Raw genomic sequence first — 25,262 nt, 5'->3', positions numbered from 1 at the left:
GATTTAAGCCAATTTAAACCTCAGTGTTTTATTGATACTTTAAATAATTGACATCTGCTTAAAGGGAAATCTAAATGCAAACAGTTTATGTAACCAATGTCCATTAAAGAGACCTCTAAGAACCTAAGCCCTATTAAACAGTTAGTGTAAATGACTGTTCCTTAAGGAGAAATGAAATGCTACAGAAGGGGAGCAGGTGTGTGTGAGTGTGTGTGTGTGTGAGTATGTGTGTGTGACTGTGTGTGTGACTGTGTGTGTGCGACTGTGTGAGTATGTATGTGTGAGTGTGTATGTGTAAGTGTATGAGTGTGTGTGTGAGTGAGTGTTTGAGTATGTATGAGTGTGAGTGTGTGAGTTAGTGTGTGTGTGAGTGAGTGTATAAGTGTGTGTGTGTGTGTGTGTGTGTGTGTGTGTGTGTGTCTGTAGGAGTAGTTGGGGCAGGGCTTTCGAAGATGGGTGACTGAAGGAAATTAGGTTGGTTCAGCTGCTACAGTTATCAGCATAACTCAACCAGTGGTCATAGGGATCTTCAAAAAGGTGGTATGTAGTTGGCCATGCTTGAGGTTGGATGCCCAGCATGAAGCTGGTTTGAATTTGGCAAGTAGGTACTCATAAACAACCATCATCAGTACAGTTTCAGGGCCTAATTGCTAGAGTGTTATGATCTTGAGTTTCCTGAAGGCTTGTAAGCACAGAAATGATTATGTTAGCATACATGCACATCAGAACATGTAATGGGGCTTTTGGAGAGGGTCTGAGCAGACAGTGGGATGATCCCATTTCTCTTCTAGCCTACCTCACATCCTCCATGCGTGAGCCCAGCAGCCTGGAGCTGTTGGTAGTTCAGACTCTGCTCAGTGGTAAACTCAGCGCTGATGTCAAATGGTCCTCTATTGTGCTCATGCTATGCAGTCATCTATGGTGCTGATGTTAAGTGATCATCTATGGTGCTGATGTTAAGTGGTCATCTATGGTGGTGCTGTTGTTAAGTGGTCATCTATGGTGCTGTTGTTAAGTGGTCATCTATGGTGCTGATGTTAAGTGGTCATCTATGGTTCAGTTGTTAAGTGGTCATCTATGGTGCTGTTGTTAAGTGGTCATCTATGATGCTGTTGTTAAGTGGTCATCTATGGTGCTGATGTTAAGTGGTCATCTATGGTTCAGTTGTTAAGTGGTCATCTATGGTGCTGATGTTAAGTGGTCATCTATGGTGCTGATGTTAAGTGGTCATCTATGGTGCTGATGCTAAGTGGTCATTTATGGTGCTGATGCTAAGTGGTCATTTATAAAAACCTCTGATGTGTTTGTTGGGCCACTATATCCACACAGAGACGGTTCCATTCATACCCTGACAGCTTGCCTGCTCTTTCTCATAACACAGAAACCACACAGCTATGCCATTACCCAAGATCATCACCCAGGAATTTCTGGAGCTAGTCCAAGTGGAAGGCATTCACCATGCCTCTGGCAGCACAGTGTGTGCCTTTCTCCTTTACAGAGACCCAGCAGAGGCCCATGGGAAGTTGTAATAGGTACACATCCACACAGCAGAGAACGAGTAGAAAGACGCCTGTGGAGAAATCCCATCTTTCTGGGAGGCAGGAGTGGATAGAAGGACTGTCTTGACTTAACAGGGGTGAAGAACTTGCAGAGCGGGGTGTGCCAGGAAAGCAAGCGGGGTCTCCAGAAAAATTTTAGGCTTGAGGTGCTGGGTATTGTAGAAGAAAGAATTAAAATGCTCTGAATGGAGAGGCTGCAACACGGGTCTCCTCGTCTATCTCCATCACCCAATAAAAAAGGCTGAGATCTCCCAGCTCAGAGTCTGTAGGAAGGACGGAGGGCACTCATTGGGCGTAAGCTAGAACGAAGAACTCAAGTTGAAATTTATTCACCCCTCCCCACTCCTGGGGCCAGAGATCAGAGGAATCTTTGCAGGAGAAACTCAGTGAGCTCTAAAGTATGACAGAGATGGGGTTCCTGAGAGAGGGACCCCGTAAGCACCCAAGAAGTCCACCTCCGTGTTTTACGTTTTGCTTGGCTCATCGTGTAAAACAGCACACTTACAGCAGGATAGATGGTACAATGAAGCCAGCACACTCAAGAGCAGCTCGGGGTGACACTCATCTGTGGTCCCACTTCCCTGTCACCATGATTTCACTCCGTGGAGCTTGGGATGGAGCACAGTGGGAAAGCCCTTGCCTAGCATCAGCGAGGTTCTGAACTTCATCCCAGCATTATAAAAAAATAAATGAAGTCGAAAGAAATAAAGGGGGAAGAGAGGGAGAGAGAAAGGAGAGAGGGAGAAGTCTGGGCGTGATGGCTTACACTCATAATCCCAGCATACTGAGGCAGGATAGCCTCAAGTTCAAGGCTAGCCTGGGCTCTGATATTGTATCTCAACACAACAACAACAACAAGAGAGATACGTTTCTATAAAATAAGGATTCTTTTTAAGTGATATAAAAAAGTCTTTACATCACTAAACACCTAACATTTTCCTAATGTTACTATAGGGCTGAGGACGTAGCTCAGCAATAGAGCTATTATTCTCTAGTATGTGTGAAGCTATCCCTAGGACTGTCAAAAGAAAAAAAATCAAAATAATTCTGTTTGAGTTAGGATCCAAATACATTGCACCTTGTTAGCATATTTTTAGGTCTCTTTAAACATTATTTCTTCACTTTCTTTTTTTGTATAATTTATCTATTGAAGCAACCTGGTCATTTGTCTAGCAGTTTCCTAATACTTCTGGCTACAATCTGGGTGGTTTAATTTATGTTTCATCCTGTGTTACATGTACATTGATTGTTAAACTTACAAGCTTCATCTAGTTGGACTCTGGCAAGATTACTGCAGAGGTGTGGGGTCCTTTCCTGAGGGGGTACATAGAGTCTTTGTTGTAGCTATTGATGACCACTTCCTAGATCAGTCCCGTCTGTAGTGTTACAATATATTGACTAGATTGCTTCTACAAAGCAAATCTCTTTGCAATCTCATTACCCAGTGATACCAAAGGCAAGGTAAGTGATTGCTACGTGTTTCCTCCAGGCTCAGGTTAGAATGTTTTCTCCTTCGGCAGTGGCACTGTTGTGGCAGGTTGTGGGACCTCTGGGAGGTGAGTCTTGTTAAAAGGATGAATCATTGGGGGAGGCTTTCAGTTTATAGCTCTGTCCTTCTTCTGGCCTGTCCTCTGGTTCTGGGCCCTTCCAGATGTGAGCAAGCTCCCACTTGAAATGAGCAGCACCATACGGTTCCCGGTCAGGATGGACCATGTTCCTTGACAGCTGGACACAAGTTTTCCCTCCTTTCAATTTTTTTAGCATGGCATGAAAATCAATGGAATAGAATCTGCTAATATAGAAGAGAAAGGCAAGCCCTCTCCACTCCCTGACATCTGCAGCCAAAAGAATATAAGGCTGATTAACCAGAGAGAGCCACTCATGTTTTCATAATTAATACATACCTGAAGATCTCTACACAGCAATAAATCTTAAATAAGAGCCCAAAACAAGATGCTTTTATACTTTCAAACAAAGTTTATGGAGGCATGGTAGAAAAAATGGGCCTTTGAACTAGGCTCCAAACTTTTAGGGATGGCACTAAGATATATGGCAGTGTATAAAAGTTAGTTGGAGACAAGCGTTACTCCAATGACTTATTTATTTTAATTAGTGTCCTGGCTACCACTAATTTCTGGTAATGAAAGCTCTCATTCTATCCTTAGTCAGAGAGGGCTTCTTTGCTCTAAGATTCTTCATGGTTTGCTGTGTGTAGGAAAAGTAAAGCCAAACAGTCCTTTCTCAAGTGTCAAATCCTCAAGTGATTTCAACTTGAATCAATGTACTTGACACTGTAGTACATTCTTTCATTATTCTGCTATTACCTAGTAATTTTCATCTATCTATCTATCTATCTATCTATCTATCTATCTATCTATCTATCTATTCATCTATCTATGTATCTATCTATCTGTCTGTCTATGTATTTATCTATCTATCTAACTAATCACCTATCCATCTATTCACCCATCTGTTGAAACAGTCTCATGTATCCCAGCTTGGCCTTGAACTCACTAGACTTTGTGGATACTGAGCAAGTCTTCTACCTGGTGAGCTGCATCCCCAGCCTCTTTCTCTTACTGTCATATAGAGCCATGAATTTACACTTGTTGGTGTGTTTCAGTCCGTGGTAGTTGTTATCATTCATAGCTATCCCGTATGTCACAGTGGGAGGATGCTTCAAGTCGGCTTCCAGGTCCTCTCTGTCCAGTTCTACCAAGTTAGGGCGGCATCAAAGTACTGTGGAATAACAAGATGTTCTAGGCTCACTTTGTGCATTTGCCGTCCTAGATGGAACCAGCCATTTCTTTAAGAAGCCTGGGTCGTTTTCAGTGAAAAAAATGCCCAGAGACTTTTTTAAAAAGGCACATAAATAAATAGCCAAAATCCATCAACCCGGGAAAGCCTTAAAATGAAAGAGAAAACCAAAATAAACACAGGATGAAGCAAGCTGCAAGCAGCAGCAAATATACGTGAGACATAAAACACTATAAATTTAACTGCAAACTAATTTGTACCTCCTTACGTATGAAAATATTTTTATGAAGCAATAAGTTGAAAGTGTGACAACTAGAACTGCAATTAGGAAAACAGGAATCGAGAGATTCTGAGATAAAGCTGGAAAAAAGTCTACAAAATCAAGGCACTGGAGTCACGAAATGAAAAATAGAAAATGCTGGAAACTAGAGAATGTACCAAGGCATACTGCCCAACCATAGATTAGCTTAGCCACACGTTCCAAAATAGAGAAAGGAAAAGCTTAGGAAGAAAGGACAAAATAGCGTAAGAGAATTTGCCAAGACTGAGGCCAACTCTTCAAACCAAAAGTTAACCAAGTTTTCAAGCAAGACCCCTACTGATATCAAATTGAAACCACTGTTGTTATTTAAAACAAAAAAAACAAAAACCAAATCAAAACCAAGAGCATAGGCTTCCAGAGACTTAAGAAAACAAAATAGGGCTCTTCTGAAAGATAGTGAGGAAGGATTGCACCAGAGTCTTCAAGAGTGAGCTCAAAATGGAGAAGCCAATAGATGAATGTTTAGAAAACTGGGTGAATGAAGATCGTAGTCAACCCAGAGTTCTGTGTGAAAACAATCAGTATTGAGAAAGAATCAATCAGACATAAATGAATCAGTCCATGGTAGTCCTTAAAATGATGCTGGGAATGTACGTGTGCACCACCAAAGGAAACAGCTGAATCAAGGCAACATGGCTTCCGGAAGCAGGAGGCATCACAAGCAATGGGGCCACTGGCAGGTTGAGGTATGAAGATGAGCCAGGGAAGTAATAGATTCTCAGAGTCCCTTCTGCATGGTTAGGAAATGATATGGAAAGGGATTTCTTTTGGGAAAAATCAATGGAAAAGGTTGTTTGAGAAAGGAAACTGCCTTCAATTATGCATATTGATTGACTTTAGGGTACCATTTTCACAGTTTAATGCATCTGAAATCAGTGTGCCTCACAATGGACTGTATCGTGCAGTCACTATTGGCCAGACTTTGGTCCTGATGTAGTTGCCATAACCTCAGCAGATGGTAATTATCTGTTCCGTCCTGACTGGACAACAGTAGCTCATTTGACATGTGACGATCATTGTAAGATCATAAAAGGAAGAAAGATGAGCCTGGTCAGTCAGAAGACCCATGGACACCTTCTGAGATCAAGAGAGAAATGTGTCAACACTTGTAAAACAGACCGGTGGCTTGGAAGAAAGTACTGCAGACCAGAGCAAAGCTCTCTGAGAGTTCCCTCCTTACTGACACCCGGGTAGTTCAGGGGTGACATTCTATATAAAAGAAAAGCAACAAGATGAACACCGACAGCTACAAACCGAAAGGGATTCGAAAGAGATGCGCCCTGAATGTAAGAAGGTTGGAGACACTTAGATTTACTGACATTTTCTCCTTCTTTCTAATGTATGAGATCAATATGGGGCAGAAATACATCTAAATAAGAGCGCTTCCAATAAGTTTACATTAATAATTCAGGCAGTGAAACTGTTGAATGGCAGCCGGTTTTCTTCTTCCATGGTTTGTGTCACAAGCCAGTGAGTGACAGTCGGGGACTCCGGTTGGAGGGAAGAGGTTTTATGTATTTACAACAATGTGAATAACCAATGCTGGATCTTAATTAAAATATGAATCACATATTTGCATGGAAGGGAGTTGTAGGTGTTCTCTGGGCTGGGGTATAACAGAGATAGACAAGTGGGAACGCCTTTTCCTGTCTAAATAAAGCTGAGCGTGAGATGTGTGTGTGTGTGTGTGTGTGTGTGTGTGTGTGTGTGTGTGTGTGTGTGTACAAGTGCTGAGAGGGACCAAAAGATGGTGTCAAATCCCCTGGAGCTGTGTTTACAGGTGTTGGTGAGCCACTCTGTGTGTGTGCTGGGAACTAAACTCTGCAAATGCTCTTCACTGCTGAGCAGTCTCTCCAATCTTGGGGTAACAGGCAGAAAACAGCTACAGGAAGGGGTTGTCATAGGAGAGGGTTGCTAGTGGTTTGGTTTAATCATCTTTTACGTTTTTAAAAATTGTGTGCTATTTTGATAAAAATAATTTTCCAATACAAATGACTCCGGAAAACTCTTTCTGTGATATCATTATAAACAGGCCTATTCTCTGGTCCATATGGGGTAACACTGGGTTCGTGGAATCTGCTTCCTGTGAGAGGAGCCAGAGGCTCCTTGGCACCTGGGTCTGCATTGTTCCTTGCTAACTCTGTGACCTTAATCAGAGTGTTCGGCTTCACTGGCTTTAGTTCACTCCCTCTCAACTGGAGATCACAGAGAGCATGCACATGACTCACAAATGTCGGCGCTATGGGGACATCCCCTAAGAACAGGCTGGCCCCTTCAGTGTGCTCTGTACAGGAACCTCAAGGCTCTGTGCAGGTTACCATGACCTATCATTTTCGTTTCAGTGTTTAGGGGTCGTTGACCTTTCCTGCTCCCAGAACCCCCAAGAACTCTTATATTTCCTTGTCTCTCTTCCAAAGCCCAGCCTGAGACCTAATGGGTCCTGAGATTAACAAGGCTTAGCCACCTCCAGATAAACCCTGACCCTAAAGGTCATCTGCTCTTCCTTAAATTTGAGAAGCAGATCTGAGCTCCAGAGTGGTCTGGAGAGCTTAGTGGTGGCCAGTTCCTGGGTGCAAGGATCCAACTGTGTCAGCCTCTCTCTGCTCTAAGCAGCCAAGCTTCTGCAGAGGCAGGCATGCCGGTCTGAAGAGCCAAAGACATCTCTGTGGATCCCTCCTTGTCTCCTGCTTCCTATTGTCTGGCAAAACAGCTGTGTGAGGAATTAAAGCAGGGTGTGCGGGGAGAGAGAGAGAAAGACAGAGACAGACAGACAGAGAGAGAGAGAGAGAGAGAGAGAGAGAGAGAGAGAGAGAGAGAGAGAGAGAGATGCTATATGCTATTCAGGGCTTCAAGAACAGGTGGAGTGGGTCATGTTATACATTGGCACTATTGACAGTTGCTTGCGTGAGAAGTATTACCCTGCCCTTCAGTGCTTCGTCAGAGTTGGGGAAAGAATAAATGGAGGAGAAATCACAGGTGGAGACAGCCCTCTCCTACTTCCCTGAACACGAAAAACTTGTGTCTGCAGCCCTTTAGCCCCAGTGTGAATGATGTCACAAAGGTATTAAGAAGGGAAGTAGACAAAAGCCTGGGCTTGATTCCCAGCACTCTACAAAGTAGGTATCATGGCTTGCGACCCCAGAACTCAGAACTCAGAGACCAGGGATTCAGAGGTTCAAGGTCCTCTTCAGCTTGTGTTGAGAGACAGACAGATAGACAGACACAGAGACAGACAGAAAGACAGAGACAGAGAGAGTAGAAGTAGGGAAGTAGAGACTTCGTGAGAGGAGCGTGTGAGGCATGAAGTCTTCATCCCTGGGGACGGTAGGGTAAAGGGCACACACACACACACACACACACACACACACGCACATGGCCTATGGCATGGGAAATGAAGACTTCTACCCATGGCCTACCACACACCTTAAATGTTCACCACAAACATCAGTGTCTACGGAGATTGAGGGACAAAAATAATTTGCGGCGGGGTTTTAATGGGAAAATTACAACTCCTATTTCTAAGCTTCACACAGTGTAGACCTTAGAAAGAGACACCCCAGTCAGTCTTCCACTCCTTTGAGGAACCCCAAGAAGGCACATTTCTGTCCCCCACCAAGACTTGTGTGGTCTGAAAACACTTATTGGCAGCTTACAGCTTCATAGCTGATCTGATGAGAAGATCCTCAAAAGCTGTGTGGGACTAATGGAGTCCATGAGTTAAAAGCAGGTCCCCTAGGTGTCACTGTAGCCAGGCAGAGAGTGTTAGGTGGAGGGACCACCCAGTAGTCAAAGACCTCTGGGTGAGTCTATCACCTCAGTTGCTGTGAGAGAAAGCCTTAACCTTCAGGCTTCCATTTCTGGCTCCTTGTCCTCCCCAGACCCTGACTGCCATCTGCCCTACTGCGCAATGTCGGGGCGTGCACCAGATGATGTCTCTGTTCCTCCCATAGGCTACAGAGTGGGCCTCCAGTGAGGACACGCGCCGCTCCTGCCAGAGCAAAGGGAAGACTGAGGTACATGCTGGTGGCATTGGGGGCTCTGCTGCAAGCTTATGGTCAGATCTTGGGGAATCCTTGTGAGCATGAGGTCGCTTGCCCCAGAAGCCTGGAGTTAGGGCAAAGGGAACAATGGAGGTACAAACCTGGACCTCAGAGCAGAATTGATCCAGTGCAGGGGTGTTGTGGGACATTCATTGGCATCTGCCATGCAAGCTGTATGAGGCAAACATGCCCAGAGCCACACCTGCAGAGTTTCGGTCCTCTGTCATTTTTCTTCCCACCTCAGGAGGAGTGTCAGAACTATGTTCGAGTCCTGATTGTTTCCGGCCGGAAGGTGTTCATGTGCGGTACCAATGCCTTTTCCCCGGTGTGCTCCAGCAGACAGGTGGGTCAAGGAGGGATGTCAAGGGATGGTGTCTCGCCCAGGCACACAGCCTCAGAGTGGGGACTGACAAGCGTAGCGGGATGGGTGGAGAATGTATTTCCACGCTATATTGGAACAAACATAAAATAATTCATTCTTCATCTGAGTTTCAAGCTGAACCTCTCTTCAGGATTTTCTTCATTGGTCTTACTCGAAAGGTCCATCCGGGGTTCAGTGGACGCTCCTGAAGGACCTTATCCTTTACAATGACCATGAGATTACAGGGTGGTAGTGCCAGGGGTACTTGAGAATGGGAGGTGGAGCACAGAAACCAAGGGTCCTAGAGGAAACAACTCAGAGTTGGAAACCCCAGATGGCCCCAGGACCACAGGGAAAAGCTCTGTTCTCCCACCATCTCCAGGTGGGGAACCTCAGCCGGATTATTGAGAAGATCAACGGTGTGGCCCGCTGCCCCTATGACCCACGCCACAACTCTACAGCCGTCATCTCCTCCCAGGGGGAGCTCTATGCAGCCACCGTCATTGACTTCTCTGGTCGGGACCCAGCCATCTACCGCAGCCTGGGCAGTGGGCCACCTCTTCGCACTGCCCAGTATAACTCCAAATGGCTCAATGGTAAGGTGGCCCAGGCCTGAGGTGGGGTTGCCCTGCCTTCCAGAGCCCATTGGCCTTTCCAGTTTCAGTTGCTTCATCAGTAAAGTGGATAGGGCAGGGAAGATGTTTTCCCAAAGACCAAGACACACTGGAGCTGAGCCCTAGCTGTCCTTAAGACCCAGAACAGGCAAATTAGGGCAGGCTATTAGGGAAGGGAGTTGAAACTGCATATTGTAGTGGTTATGAAAAAGAAGAAATTGGGGAAAAACTGAAGACAGTGTGAACATCCTACCCCCTGAGGATGAATCTATTTCTTTACTAACTAGTCGTATGGCCTTCAGCATGTGTCGAGCCTCTCTGTACCCTGTAGTCATAGGGCTTGCTTTATACATTGTAGTGAGGATTAAATGGGTGAACCAATAAAGTTCTTATGATAGTGTATGCTATCCGGCGCAGCAGCGCTGTCAGCAGCAACACCGTCAGTAAATAAGGGAGCTTCATTTTACAGTGGAAGCAGGAGCAGGCTTACTTAGAGCCTGGGTCAGCAAGGAGAGGTTTCAGGTTCCCACTGAAGAACACTCAAACAGTCCTTCCTAGTCTGCCATGTTCTTTCCATCCTCACAGAGCCAAATTTTGTGGCAGCCTTTGACATTGGGCTGTTTGCGTATTTCTTCCTTCGGGAGAATGCGGTGGAGCACGATTGTGGACGCACCGTGTACTCTCGGGTGGCCCGAGTGTGCAAGAATGATGTTGGGGGACGTTTCCTGCTGGAGGACACATGGACTACATTCATGAAGGCCCGGCTCAACTGCTCCCGCCCAGGAGAGGTCCCCTTCTACTATAACGAGCTGCAGAGTGCCTTCCATCTGCCCGAGCAGGACCTCATCTATGGCGTCTTCACCACTAACGTGTGAGTGGCCCCGCCCTCTGCTACCCATCTTCCCTGTCAGTCCAGGGCTCACCCTGCCTAGCCTAGTGGGCTCAGCAGATCCTTTCTCAGAGTCTGGTGTCTTCCTCCATAAAGCATAGATCTCCTTGCTCCTGCAGCTGGTCATCTGCGGCTTAAGACCTCTGGAGTGGTAAATTCCTGCTCTGAGTTGTTGGGGGAGGGTAGGCCCAGGCAGTGCTGAAAGGGAGGGGAGCTACCTGATGGCTCATAAGAACAGAGCATCCCTGCCTGGGATGAATGGGCGGCAGCCCCAGGCAGGGATGCTCTATAGTTCCTTCCAGCCTAAGTGCAGCAGCGTTATAAGAACCCTCTGCCGCCTCCCTCCTGGCTAGAGCAGAAACTGCAAGCTGGCATTTGGCGGCCCTGTTGTTTCCTTCTAAGTGAGGATGAGCAACCTTCCCAGGGATGTCAGACTTTCCTTTGCTGCCCCTCCATCTAGAGGTGAACAAATCAAGGTTTCTTTTTTATGTGAGGAATTATGAACGGACACCACTGAGACCAAGGAAGACCTTTGCAGGGGAAATGCTGTGCAGGGCATTGTGTAAGGACATCGGGAGCTTGTGAGTGATTCCACATAACAGGCATTGGATGCTCCCAAGTCGTCTACAGAAAGGGCAGTCTGAGGGGACAGGCAAAGATGCTGATGAGATTGGCCAGGAGCAGCAGAGAGGTCATTCTGGCCAGGGGACAGACATACAACACAGCTCACACAGGCCATGAACTGAAAGCCTGCTGGCCATGACTAAGGGTGGCCAGCTGTCTGTGAGCAGAGGGCAGAAAGACCTGGAGAGACATCAAGGAAAAATGACAATATCAGTGTGGAATATAAGCCATTTATATTTATTGTGTAACCCCTCCATGTCAGGTGCGTGTCCTGGGGTGGGGGCGAGGCAGCAGTGAGCAAAAGCATTCACAGCTCTGCCATTAGGAGGGATGACATTCTAGAGCGGCCAAGGCTATTTTAAGCAACCCATTTTAACCCTGGTAACTCCTACAAAGGGAGAAAGCAAGGTATAGGGTGGAGATCACAGGAGTCTTCTGTAGGATGTAGCATTCCTGGCATCTGAAGGGCATTCTAGCCTCCACAAAATGATGTATGCAAAGCTTGGAATTAAAAAAAAAATGCCCTGGGACTGGAGAGATAGCTCAGAAAGAATACTATCTGTTCTTCCAAAGGACCTGGGTTCAATTCCCAGCACTCACATGGCAGCTTACATCTGTCTGTAACTCAACTCCAAGTGATTTGACACCCTCACATACATGCAGGCAAAACACCAATGTACATTTTAAAAATCATTAAAAGCATTCCATGCATTTCAAAGAAAACCATATGACAGGAACATTGAAGCAAAGAAGGAAGAGACAGGAGAAACGCTAAGGAGTAAGGCTGGGAGGGTTGTGTCCCAAGGACCTGTAGACTGCTCTCAGAGTTTTGGTCTTTACCCCTGTGGACAAGGAGACATTATTAAAGGATTTGAAAAACAGCTTGGTGTGAGTTTGTGGACTTTCACTCTGGCTGCTTTGTACAGCGTGGATTAGGAGCCTATCCAGGCTGTAGGGAGACCAACCAAAGAACAGGGTTGAATCAGGGGTACTGGGGAGGAGGAGCTGGGCATGGGTGGAAGGTGGACCAGGCAGAGGGAGAGGATAATGGATACATTTGGACAAGAACCATGCAGGGACTCGGAGAGGACACGTAGGCATGACAATGCCATGCCTATGAGCTGCCCACGAATCCGTAGAGACTTAGGATTCTGGGCCTGGAAGGGCTGTAGAGATCATCTGGTTCTGGGAGTTGCAGGCCGCAGCATAAGCTATTAGCTTGCTAGCTATCTATTTAATACATATATACATACATCAGACTAGACTGATATAGATTGAAATCAAATATCAAAAGTGTGACATATTTAGCTTTCGTCGTATTGTCTCATGAAACTTCAGTGTAGATGTACTGTAAAATGTATTTTTCATATTTTTGGTTGTGTGCCTAGACTCTAACAGCTGAGCCATCTCTCCAGTTCTCAAATGTATTTCTTAATATGGGCCATTGAGTGTGTTCTACCCCTCTCTGAATAAAGAAAGAGGATGAGGTAGTGGTGTGGCGTGGTGTGTGTGTGTGTGTGTGTGTGTGTGTGTGTGTGTGTGTGTGTGTGATGCTCCAGTGCTTCTTGCCAATGAGCTCTTTCTGCAGTGGAGTAGAGAGCGTAAGGATAAATACCCTTCATTGTGCAGAGGTTCGTCCTAGTCACTTCCTAACCTAAGGGACCAGGAGTGGGGGTGGGGCCGAGGGGCCTCAGAGGAGGGTGCCTGACCCAAGAAGGCCAAATCTGGAAGGAAGGACAACATTCCTCCAACGCTTGCCTTTTAGAAACAGCATTGCGGCTTCTGCTGTCTGCGCCTTCAACCTCAGTGCCATCTCCAAGGCTTTCAATGGCCCATTCCGTTACCAGGAAAACCCCAGGGCAGCCTGGCTCCCTATCGCCAACCCTATCCCCAGTTTCCAGGTACAGTTTCTCCTCCTTTGTCCCCCACCCACTACCAACCCATAAGCTGACTCTCAACTGTTCAGCACAGGCTAACTATAGCCCATTCCTGTTGTTCTGGGCTTGACTTGGGTGGGGTGGAGGTGGGGTCTATGATAGGTCTTACAGAGAGAGTGCTGAGGACCAGGAATGTTGGAGAATTAGTGTCTACCCAAGGTCCCAATAGGTGGGAAGGAGACCATGACAGTTCCCACAGTGTGGGGACTGGACATCAGTTACTTGGTTCCCTGTGGCAGTGTGGCACCCTGCTGGAGACTGGCCCCAACGAGAACCTCACGGAGCGCAGCCTGCAGGATGCACAGCGCCTCTTCCTGATGAGCGAAGCTGTGCAGCCGGTGACACCAGAGCCCTGTGTCACTCAGGACAGCGTCCGCTTCTCACATCTCGTGGTAGACCTTGTGCAAGCTAAAGACACACTCTACCACGTCCTCTACATAGGCACGGGTGAGCCGACCAAGACTCGCCTGCACTACAGGTGGAGAAGTGGTTGAGGCTGGGTGGGGAAGAGGCTGTAAGCAGTCATGGCTTCAAGGCTGCTTTCCTCTGCCATCCCCACCTCCCTCAGAGTCGGGTACCATCCTGAAAGCGCTGTCCACGGCCAGCCGCAGCCTACGTGGCTGCTACCTGGAGGAGCTGCATGTGCTGCCCCCTGGGCGCCTTGAACCTCTGCGTAGCCTGCGCATCCTGCACAGCGCGCGTGCGCTCTTCGTGGGATTGAGCGACCGGGTGCTGCGGGTCCCGCTGGAGAGGTGCTCGGCCTACCGTAGCCAGGGGTAAGCTGAGGCAAGAGGGCAGGAGGAGGGTCCCAGTCAGTCTGTGATGATGGTGGTTATCCTGCCAATCATGCTTCGGAGGTGGTGTGACTTTGAAGTCAGAACCACTTTGCCTTGCATCCCTATGGGTCTCCAGTTGGGTGGTACCTTTGGATAAGTCACTTAACCTCTGCAAACACTGGTTTCCTGCGCTTGGAACATCTTGGGAGGATTTTATAAGTGTTAATCAGTGCTTACCACTGCCCGAGGGAGCCACGCACTTAGCGAATTATGGTGGCTGTTATTTTTGTGGGCAACCCCATAGTTCTGACCTGCCAGCCATCTATAGCTCACCAGATTTGTTTTCAGGCCCTTTAGTCCGGAGAGAAACTGTTTCCTTTGAAACCACATCATTTCTTACCCAGATGTGGGACAGTGGGGGTCAGACCAGCCAGATAAGGCAGCCAATCTGAAGAAGTACAATATCCCATTTCTTTCGGTCCATAGGCTTTAAGCAGAATCACAAATTTGGCAGCAGTGACACCAGTATTTAAGGAGAGAAGCCAAGGCCAAATGGAACTGTGTCCCAAACCCCCAGTCCGTGAGGCCTCCCTGGCTGTATGATCATCAGAACAGCCACATGAACTTCGTGGCCTTTGCAACACAGTCCTCCTGGCTGTTCCATCTGTCCTTGAGATTTGGGGGGACAAATGGGCTCCATGTTGCCAAGGGTTGCTCTCTGAAAGCACTAGGAGTTGGACAGAGGCCTGCAGACAGGGGAGGAGGAAGGATGGATAGGTGTTGGAGGCTGCTAATGATGGGCAGTCACAAGAGCCCCTCTCGGCCTCCACACATGGTTTCATCAAAATGACGCATGCTTACAAAGTCCTGCTGTGGACAGTGTACCCTGCAGAGCTGGTGGTATGAGAGGAGGCTTGTGGTGTGGACCTCAGTAAGTACAGTCCTCCACACTATAAATCTGGCTCTGGAAGAGAGAAACCCTGGCCTGGTTCTGCCATGTGGAAAAAGGCAAATCGGGAGGTATAGATAGACGTGAACACGCATGGGAACGCACCTTGGCTCCTCTCTGTGAGCTGCATGGTCTAAAGCAGACTGTGACCATTCTGAGCTTCAGTTCTCTTGCCAGGGACTGGGGGATTTGGCATAGAGATGTCTGATTTTGGCAGAAGTGTAAAGGTCAGGCTGGTACTCATGAAGGGCCTAGGCTTGCAAGTCATAAAGGGTAGATAGTATCTTTATTCCCTTTTGTCTCCACAGTTGCTTTAAAGAAGCTCCAGCCTTTTGGGCTCTCTGGCCTTTGAATCTGTAATAGCAACTACAGACAGCTCTGTTTGGCCAGAAAGCAGTGGCTACCTGCTGATAGCATTTTCCTTGTTTCCGAGTTCTCTTTAAACATTTGCATTGCTATTAAACTTTTAACACGTGCCTTATTCTCTACGAGGTTATGAATCCTTAATGGAAAACCCAGTGGCCCAGTATATTTAATTCTTCACTACTCAGACCCGCCCATCACAGAAGGGTGACCTTCTACCCTGAGGTTGGTGCTTCAGTTAACTGTTTGGCCTAAGAGGCTGGTGCCTGGAGAGTGAACTGAGGCCAGCTGAGAAGGCCAAAGGAGGATTTTGGCCTGAATCATGGTGGTGGAGCAAAGAGCTAGAGTCTCAGACTATCCGGATGGATGCTCCACAGGGCAGATCAGAGAACGCAGCGAGTAGTAGCTCTGTCAGGAGGCAGATGGACATCTGTGCTGGGTTGGTGTGACTCTATTCTACTGCAAAGCCATGGACCTGCGGTGGGATGAGAGGACAGTAAAGGGCAGGGACATGTCCTTACTCGAAAGAGTGTCCCCAGTATGCTGCCATTCTGCAAGGTGGCAGAAGGTCAGCTTGGAGTCTTGTTTCCTGAGTGGTTTGTAAGCTGCTGAAGTGTACAGCAAAAATGCAGTTATAAAGCTACAGGTGGGGACCCTCCACACATGAGCATGCCTGCCCCCCCTACATTGAATGAATAATAAATAAATGTAACTAAAAAGTAATGGGCAGATCTAAAACCTAGAAAGTGAAAAATAATATTATCAGAGAGTTAATAAAATTTAAGAAGCAGGGGTGTGCAGCCAACTAGCTGGGCACTCTGTATGTCAGGGACTCAAGTGGCAACCACATCAGAATGAATGCTGTTGGGGTGGGGGAGGCTTCGATATGGTCTAGGCATTCCATGTTTGTCCTTATTCCTTCCAAAGTTGGCAGGAAGATCAAAGTGGGTAAGCAGAGACACCACCAACCTCCTGCTGTACCGAGCATCCGGGAGCTTGTCTCTACCTCTTTTCATTAGAGCCATCTCAGTTCCACCAATGCTCTGGCTTGGCCAGAGAGGAGCTAAGATGCTCAGTGCATGAGTCTGCCCTTTCCTTCTTCCAGTAGACCTTTCCCCTCAACCCTAACTCACTCACAGATATCCTCTGTATCCTACCTTCATGAGTTCAGGGTTAGGCCCAGGCTTAGTGACATCTCTTTCCAACCAGATCCTTGTTCTGGGCAGTCTTAAGTAATTCTCACATGCTCAAAAGCCCCAAGATGCTTTTTCTACACCAGACAGCTACACACACACACACACACACACACACACACACATACACACACACACACACACACACACACACACACACACACCACCCCCCAATGGCTGCAGGGAGCTAGGATCTTCTAGTTTACAATACCCACCATCCATCTCTGTCCTACTTGTGAGCCTGCGGAATAAACCTGTTCACTTTTGTAATAGCTGTTTGAGACGCTACAGTTAAAAACAAAAACAGAAGCACGACATGGTGATGTATTATTGGACTGATGGCTTCTTTTATGAAAGAACTCTAAATATCTACCACTTTCTATATGACAGGAGCTCTCAAGCTCTTTAGAATGGAGCTTTCATTTTCTAAAGCACGGTCCTTATTCTGTCAGCTTTGAAGTGCAGTGCCCGTTAGCTCAAAAGCAGTGAGTAGAGACTCACCGAGAAACCCATTTAGTTACTAGCTATAGCAGCAGCAGCCACTGGCCCTGGAAAGGAGAGTCTCAAATGCTTCTCAGACCATCATGGTGGGCTATCTGTAGAGAATCTGCTCTCTTTCTCCCCCTCCTCTTCCTCTTCTTCTTCCTCCTCCTCCTCTTCTTCCTCCTCCTCTCCTTCTTCCCTTTCTTCCTCCTCCTCCTCTTCCTCTTCTTCCTCCTCCTCTTTCCACTCCTTGTCTTCCTTTTCTTCTTCTTCCTCTTCCCCCTCCTCTTCCTCTTCTTTTTCTCTTTAAACCTTAACTGGAAAAGCAGAGAATGTAAAAGGCCCTGGGACAAGAAAAGCAGCACCAGTTTCTGCTCTGTCTTTCTCCCATGTGTCCCTAAGTGTCAAGACCAGCGGTGGGGGAAACAAGATCCCACTTGACTTGGGGCCTTAACAAGCATGGCTCCCGAACAGAAATTTTCAACCGTAATTATTCACCAGAGTTTGAAGATTCTAATGCCTGGACTTCTAGTCTGCCTGGAGTTCTAGTCCCAGAGTTCCAAATGCTGGGAAGTGTTTTGTTCTGTTTGCCTAAGCATTTCAAAAGATACCCCGAAAATTAGGATTTGCACTCAAGACTGGAAGCTACTGCTTTAGACCCAGCAAGGCTCTATAGGAAACAGTAACGTGAGGCACACTGGGGTCCTCCAGAACATTCTGTTTTAGTCTTTCTATAAGCTGGTTTAAAACTGTCCATCCTTAGCATTGTCTCTGCTAGCAGACATTTGTTTTTGTTGGGTATAATCTTATTTGGGGGATTTTCAGGGTGTTTGTCAGTGAAGCACTTGCCTCAAAAACACAAGAACTTAAGTTCGACATCCAACACCCACATAAAAATGCCAGGAATGGTGGCTTCTGCATGCCATCCTCTCATTGAGGTGAAGATGGAAGGATCCCCAGGGCTTGGTAGCCAGCAATACACTGGCGAGCTCTACATCCCAGTGAGAGGCCATGTTTTAAAGGAGGTGGACATGTGAAACCCAAGGTGTGCACACCGTAAACACAGAGAACCTTAATTGTCATCCACCATGTCCGGGCTCTATTGAGTGCTGACTGGTTGAACTTGCTTCTTCTTGAGCCAACTCTGAGTTTGTGGGCAGTGTCTCAAAGCCATAGGTTGACAGCATTCTTTGTGCTCTTAGGTTATTTTGAACCCCACAATGTCCAGCCTGGTAGATTCTGCTGGCAAAAACAATCCTCAAATCAAACTAATGGTTTGATTCGATATAAATGTAGCTTATGCTATAAAATGCATAAATGTTGTTTTCAAGTAAGTGAAAAGGAACTAGATTCACTAGCTACAGACACAGGAATACTCTAGGTTCTCAGGAAGGCCACAGTGTGCTCAGTGGGGTCCAATCAGGGCCTATTCTATAGATGCCCCAAAACACCACCTGGATTATACAAGATTGTGGGCCAGCCTGGGACAGGGACTCAGTGTCTTCTTCAAGTTCTTTCCTCTTCTGTCTTCTTTACGTGACTCTCACATGGCCTCCTTTCCCCCTGATGCTTAGCATGATCAACTGAACTCAGTAAATATGAAGAACTTGCAGGAGCCTGGCATGGTGTCTTATGAAACTAATCCGAACACTCAAGAGTCTAAGAAAGGATCACTGTGAGTTTGAGGCCAGCCTAGGCTGCACAGTAATCTCTGAGCCAGCCTGGACAATAGAATGAGGCCTTATCTACTAATTAACAAAACAATTAGTCAGTCAGTTAAACCATGGCTGACAAATGACTATCCATGAAGCTTCAAGAGAAAAAAAAAAAGAATTCCATCCCAAGGACAGCAAAAGCTGCAACACCTTTGACTCTCAGCATCCTTGGACCCTTTGGCACTGGGAAAATCCTTTTGTAAGCATGCATAATGCTGTGAACTCGTCCACGCATCTTCTTACTGCCTCTGTTCCTTCTCAAGATCTCCTGTTGGGGAGGATTCAGGTACCACTGTTTCTCCAGGTTCCTCAGGGGATTTTCATATGAGCCGAGCTTAAGAACAACTTTCTGAGGGTCTGGCAGAAAAAGTCTGTCTTTTTGCACTTCTGCAAACCACACCTCCTCTAGGGGCCCCAGGTGAGGAGTAATGGGACCCTCCGGCTCTGGGGGGGAGAAATTTAGTCTCTTGGCTAAGTCTCAGTCCTTGCTGAGCTCTCTGAGTTCTTCCTGCCTGGAACAGCAGTAGGCCTACCTCACTGGGTTATTTCACAGAACTCATCTGTACCTCTGAAAGTGCTCTAGATGATGCCAGACACACAGCAAACACACGGTAAAGCTGTGCTGTTTCCTTTTCCATCTCTCTGGAGCTGGGTGTGGAACTTAGGGCCTTGAACTGAGCAAGCAAGCCCTCCGCCACTGAGCTAAACCCCCAACTTTGAACTTAATCCATTTCCTAGAAGAAAACCAGGATAGAAAAAGGTGGCTAGAGAGGGTTATCTGGGTGCTTTCTAGAGACAAAGCTGAGCCTGGGAAGCCAGTGAGCTTGAGGCTGAGGACTTCTGTCTGGCAGGGCATGCCTGGAAGCGCGGGACCCATACTGCGGCTGGGATGGGAAGCGGCAACTTTGCAGCACGCTTGAGGACAGTTCCAACATGAGCCTGTGGATCCAGAACGTCACAGCGTGTCCTGTGAGAACCCTTGTGTGCCTGCTCCTCCCCCTCCCCCTCAGTGCCAGCTACGACTCCCCATCCGTCAGAGTGTGCCCCACGGGCCCCGGGATTTTATCCCTCCCCTGTCTTTGCCTTGTGTAACGGGGAGTCTTGCCCCTTATATGAGTCTGCAGGTACGAAATGTGACACGGGATGGGGGCTTCGGCCCATGGTCACCATGGAAACCATGTGAGCACTTAGATGGAGACAACTCGGGTTCTTGCCTGTGCCGGGCCAGATCCTGTGACTCACCAAGGCCTCGCTGTGGGGGCCTGGAGTGCCTGGGGCCGGCCATCCATATCGCCAATTGCTCCAGGTAGGTGAGGACAGAGTTTGTATGGTGTCTGCTTAGGACTCATACAGAGAGAACTGGGAATTGGGGCATCTCACCCAAGTGCTTACACTTCAGTGCAGTGCCAGGGACTGGACAGGAAGCTAACATCTGAGGCAGGCAATGCAAGCCTTAGGAGAGTTTTAACATCAGTGGAAGAAGAGTCTCTGCAAGGAGAAAGACTGGACAGGCATGGGAGTTGCTGCCAGAAGCTAGCTGCAATAGCCTGGCTGTTCCAAACTTGAGGGACAGCATGAGATGGTGATGACCCAGGCTGCACCGTCTAGAGGCTTGGTCTTGGCCAGCTGACTAGCCACTCTATTGAAAGTAACTACAGTGCCTACCTGAGAGTCGCTGCAGAGGTTAAAAGAGATAATTTGTAACTAAGGAATAACTATACTACCTGGTACTTGGGAACTGTGGGAAATAGTTATTATTACAACTAACCCATAGTTTTAGAGACTCTTAAAATAATTATTTTATCTGCATGCACCAATTTAACGCTCACAGCCACTAGTCTTATTTTAAGGATAAGGGTACCAGTAAGCAGGAAAGTCTTAACTTTGAACCCTTTGGTTAACTTGGGCATGAATGGCTGAGGCTAGGGAAAGATAATGCAGGGGAGAAGGGAGGAGAGGGGGACTAAGAGAAGGGGGAAAGGAAGGTTTCAGGTTGGAATGGTAACTGAGACCTCTAAAGAGTGTGTCCTTTTGCCTGTCTGTGTAGGGGCCCGGCCCTATCACTGTGTCCTTGGCCCTGAGCACAGCCTGATATATGGAAGAAGGCTCTCAATACATATTTGAGGCATGAATGAGCAAACGGATGAATGCACGAATCTGCCTGAGCCAGCCTGGTTAGGAGCTGATATTTTCTGTCACTGTCTCGCCAGTCCTGACAACAAAACAAAATCCATCTGCCTCAGATGCAGCCCAGATCTAAGAAGCTGGGGCTGAGAGGAGCATGTGTCTCTGTCCCCTCCCACTCCACCAGGAATGGGGCGTGGACCGCATGGTCATCGTGGGCTCAGTGCAGCACGTCCTGTGGGATCGGCTTCCAGGTTCGGCAGCGAAGTTGCAGCAACCCAGCGCCCCGCCACGGGGGCCGCATCTGCGTGGGCAAGAGCCGGGAGGAGCGGTGAGCTGGCCGTGGTTACAGAGATGCTGGAGCTGGGCGGGATTCATCTGGGTATCCTCCAGCGTGAATTTTGAAGCTGGAATGGCAGCATCTCTCCTTAGGATGACACGCCTCCTTTCTCCCCAGGTTCTGTAATGAACATACACCTTGCCCGGTGCCCATCTTCTGGGCTTCTTGGGGCTCCTGGAGCAAGTGCAGCAGCAACTGTGGAGGTGGCGTGCAGTCGCGCCGTCGTTCTTGCGAGAATGGCAACTCGTGCCCGGGTTGCGGCGTGGTGAGGTCGCGGGGCTGGGGCGCGGGGTGCAGGGAGACCTATGGGTCAGGGGTGGGGGTCTGAAACCAACCTCACCCCAAAGGAGTTCAAGACCTGCAACCCCGAGGCCTGCCCAGAAGTGCGACGCAACACACCCTGGACGCCCTGGCTGCCCGTGAACGTGACCCAGGGGGGCGCGCGCCAGGAGCAGCGATTCCGCTTCACCTGCCGCGCGCCGCTGCCTGACCCGCACGGTCTGCAGTTCGGCAAGAGGAGGACGGAGACCAGGACCTGCCCGGCCGATGGCACTGGAGCCTGCGACACCGACGGTACAGCAAAGAGCAATGGGGAGGGTGGGAGCCAGTGAGGCCTGGGGCGAAAGGGGAAGCCCAAAGTCAAGAGTCGCTGAGCCTGTGGCCCTCTGCAGCCCTGGTGGAGGATTTGCTACGCAGCGGGAGCACATCACCACACACTCTGAGCGGAGGCTGGGCCACCTGGGGCCCGTGGTCATCCTGCTCCCGGGACTGTGAGCTGGGCTTCCGCGTCCGTAAGAGAACTTGTACCAACCCGGAGCCCCGCAATGGGGGCTTGCCCTGCGTGGGAGACGCTGCAGAGTACCAAGACTGCAACCCTCAGGCTTGCCCAGGTAAGGTTGTGGAAGGAAACCTTAGCAACCCCATCTCCTCAGGAATTCCCAAGTCTGAGAAGGTGATCTCTTTCTGGAAATTAAGTCTGCAAGGATTCTTGGTGTTTGTTTGTCTGAAGACAAGGTCTCAGTAGCCCTGACTAGACTGGAACTCGCTATCTAGAACAGCTTGAACTCACTAGGTTCTGCTCTTACCGTGGGCTCAGTGACTCCTCGGGTGTGTTAACAAGAAAGAGAGCCTTGCTTTTTCCTTTCCACGCTGAGCTAGGCAACTTGATTTAAGATGAGGCCAGTATGAGGTTTTGGAGGACACCCCTTAATACTGTGACCTATTGAGTTGGGGTGGGGTGGATGTTGAGGGCATGAAACCGAGGGCAGCCTCCCTCTCACACCCAACCCACACTTACAGTGCGGGGTGCCTGGTCCTGCTGGACTGCATGGTCCCAGTGCTCAGCATCCTGCGGTGGTGGCCACTATCAACGCACCCGTTCCTGCACCAGCCCTGCACCGTCCCCAGGTGAGGACATCTGCCTCGGCCTGCACACGGAGGAGGCACTTTGTGCTACACAGGCTTGCCCAGGTACTGGGTGCATCCGGCTGGGGTTGGGGACAGTTATTGACTTGCTAAGCCTCAATAGGAAGATCCTGAGACATTCAACCCCATCTCAACCTACAATCCACAGAAGGCTGGTCACTGTGGTCTGAGTGGGGTGTCTGCACCGAGGATGGGGCCCAGAGTCGGAGCCGGAGCTGTGAGGAGCTGGTCCCAGGGCCAGGTGCCTGTGTTGGCAACAGCAGCCAGAGCCGGCCCTGCCCCTACAGTGAGATTCCGGGTAGGTCCTTTTGCTAGAACTGTCCCACCATGCCCCCTTTGGTCCCCAACACACACTCTGGAACCGAAATTGGAGTATGGGACGAAACATCAGAAATTATACATTAGTCTCATATTCGGAGTTCTCAGAGAAAGGGGCTGTGTACAGAGAAGTTGGAAGGAATGAAGGGCTTAAGGCTATAGACTCTCTTAAGTGTCACCCAGCCCCAGAGGGAGCCCTCCCTGTTCACTCCATCCCAACCTTCTCCATGTCTCCCTGCAGTCATCCTGCCTGCTTCCAGCGTGGAGGAGACCACCAGCTGTGGAGGTAAAAAGGGTCACTGGTGTCCCTGTCCTTCCGTCCCTCAGCCACACCCCAGTCTGTATTCTTCCCAATCCTACAGACAGCTAAGCCTGAGGAGGCTTCAAGGTCGTCTACAGGGAGGTCTGTGCCATTTCCTCCCGGGCTAGGATGCGTCAGTCTGCATCCAAGATCATCTCTCTCCAAATCTCTCTGTGGTCCAACTCCACCTATGGGCTCTCCTGGGAAAGAAGGCCCTGGTGACAACCTCCCCAACCTCTCTCTTTCCTTTCTCCATGTTTCTGGAGCCTCTTGAAGCTGTTGCTGTCCAGGAAGACAACCAGAAGGCCTTCTTTCTCACCACCTGCCTATCCTCCTCCAGGGTTCGGTCTCATCCACCTGATAGTCACGGGTGTTTCCTGCTTCCTGGGATCTGGGCTCTTGACCTTGGCAGTGTACCTGTCTTGCCAACGCTGCCAGCGCCAGTCTCAGGAGTCCACGCTTGTCCATCCTGCTACCCCCAACCACTTGCACTACAAGGGCGGGGGCACCCCCAAGAATGAGAAGTACACCCCTATGGAGTTCAAGGTGAGACCCTCTGTGTGAAGCAAAGGGCAGGGCGACGGGTACTGTGGTCCTGGCTCTATGTTGGACATCACTGGGTGGGTAGAGCGCCTTCCTCATTGCTTTTCTCCCTTCGATTCCTTCTCCTTCCCATAGACACTGAACAAGAACAACTTAATCCCTGATGACAGAGCCAACTTCTACCCACTGCAACAGACCAATGTGTACACAACCACCTACTACCCCAGCCCACTGAACAAGCCCAGCTTCCGGCCTGAGGCCTCGCCTGGACAGCGCTGTTTCCCCAACAGCTGATCCCACCCTCCCGAGACTTGGGCTCCTTGCCTTCCCAAGACAGAGAACAGTGGGATGGGACAGTAGAACCACTTTGGATTCCCCTCTGCACTGGGCCAAGAAGTTGCTACCTGGCCAGTGGGGGTCCCATCCGGCTTCAGGCCGGCACGTGAGTGCAGATCCAGCTCGGCCCAGGTCTCATGGTCTCCTGCGACACACCATCAATTTCCCCTGCCATGTCTGAGCTGTGGACCTACTGGGTATGTGAGGAACTTGGAGAGCAGAGATGACGCAAAGTGGGTTTTTAGGTTTGGGCTGGAAATGACTTCCAATGGCCACCAACAGCTAAGTTTGCCCCTTTTCACTGCTCCCCCAAAAGGCCTGGGCTCTCGTCCAGCTTGCCGGCGAAAGGAAATCATCAAATGCCCCATCAAATGTTCCAGAAGTTTCAGATCTCAGCCCAGGGACCACTCTGATGCTGTTCTCTAAAGGTCACAGGGGACCAGTGGTGGCCTAGGTTGACCGCCTCTGCCAGACAGTCTGTATCTTGACCAGAAGCATCCCTCTGGTAAGAGGCAGTGAGGACTGAGAACCAGAGGCTGGACTGTCCTGAGAGGCTCTTCACAGGTCTCTTGGCACAGGTCTTAGCTTTGCCTTCAGAATGCACGGAAGGTGGCCCAGAAGGAAGGAAGACTCCAGACCATAGGAGGCAAAGTCTGGTCTCCATGCCTATGGAGACTACTGCTGCTCGAGATTTGTTGGCTGAGAACTGCTTGAGAGTCTCTGCTGGCCCCTCATTATTCAGGAACACACACACACACACACACACACACACACACCCATCTGCTACAGCAACAAAAAAATGTTACGCTGTGGCATTATTAATTAAAGATGATATCCAGTCTCCAAATGGAACTGTCTTTGTGCATATGTGTTTGGGCCCTCTTGGCATGGTGTAGTCCATCATGCTCTGGGGTAGCAGATGGTTTCTCAAGATGGAGGAAATGACCCAAGTAGAGTTTGACTTTAATAGAGGCCATCTTTTTGTGTGTGGGTTTATGCGTGTGTGTGGGTCACACACACACACACACACACACACACACACACACATACACACCTTCTTTCAGAAAAGAGGCCGGGGGTAGGGGTAAACAGAATTCACCAGTGAGGCCACAAGGTACACCAAAGGCAACATCGGGTGTGGGCCAGCCCTGAGCAGCTCCCACGTGGAGATGGGGATTCCAGCCGAGGGTATTGATGAGGAGGGTTCATGAGATATGATGGAAGCTGAGTTTAACAAAACCCAACTGAGAAATGATGCCCGTGAGCGAGCAAAGCCTAATGGAGTTTGTGCTG

General features: G+C 48.8%; 1 protein-coding gene across 1 annotated transcript in view; it reads left to right on the top strand.

Annotated features, from left to right (window-relative positions):
• SEMA5B (semaphorin 5B) overlaps positions 1 to 23,990 on the top strand; it is a 114,924-nt gene extending 90,934 nt beyond the window's left edge. The window contains exons 5-22 of the mRNA XM_080918786.1: positions 8,589 to 8,651; positions 8,923 to 9,021; positions 9,422 to 9,635; positions 10,239 to 10,524; positions 12,932 to 13,067; positions 13,343 to 13,550; positions 13,672 to 13,879; positions 19,434 to 19,551; positions 19,707 to 19,888; positions 20,894 to 21,037; positions 21,164 to 21,311; positions 21,394 to 21,619; positions 21,718 to 21,936; positions 22,346 to 22,516; positions 22,620 to 22,769; positions 23,031 to 23,075; positions 23,431 to 23,636; positions 23,769 to 23,990. Of these exons, the coding sequence (XP_080774912.1) occupies positions 8,589 to 8,651; positions 8,923 to 9,021; positions 9,422 to 9,635; positions 10,239 to 10,524; positions 12,932 to 13,067; positions 13,343 to 13,550; positions 13,672 to 13,879; positions 19,434 to 19,551; positions 19,707 to 19,888; positions 20,894 to 21,037; positions 21,164 to 21,311; positions 21,394 to 21,619; positions 21,718 to 21,936; positions 22,346 to 22,516; positions 22,620 to 22,769; positions 23,031 to 23,075; positions 23,431 to 23,636; positions 23,769 to 23,927 (2,982 nt within the window). The 3' untranslated portion in view covers positions 23,928 to 23,990. The remainder of the gene's footprint in view (positions 1 to 8,588; positions 8,652 to 8,922; positions 9,022 to 9,421; positions 9,636 to 10,238; positions 10,525 to 12,931; positions 13,068 to 13,342; positions 13,551 to 13,671; positions 13,880 to 19,433; positions 19,552 to 19,706; positions 19,889 to 20,893; positions 21,038 to 21,163; positions 21,312 to 21,393; positions 21,620 to 21,717; positions 21,937 to 22,345; positions 22,517 to 22,619; positions 22,770 to 23,030; positions 23,076 to 23,430; positions 23,637 to 23,768) is intronic.
• Positions 23,991 to 25,262: the final 1,272 nt, after the last annotated feature.

This window comes from Micromys minutus, assembly GCF_963924665.1.
Source record: "Micromys minutus genome assembly, chromosome: 7".
NCBI classification, from domain to species: domain Eukaryota; kingdom Metazoa; phylum Chordata; class Mammalia; order Rodentia; family Muridae; genus Micromys; species Micromys minutus.
The sequence above is the reverse complement of the archived record's forward strand: the minus strand, read 5'-3'. Positions and strand labels throughout refer to the sequence as shown.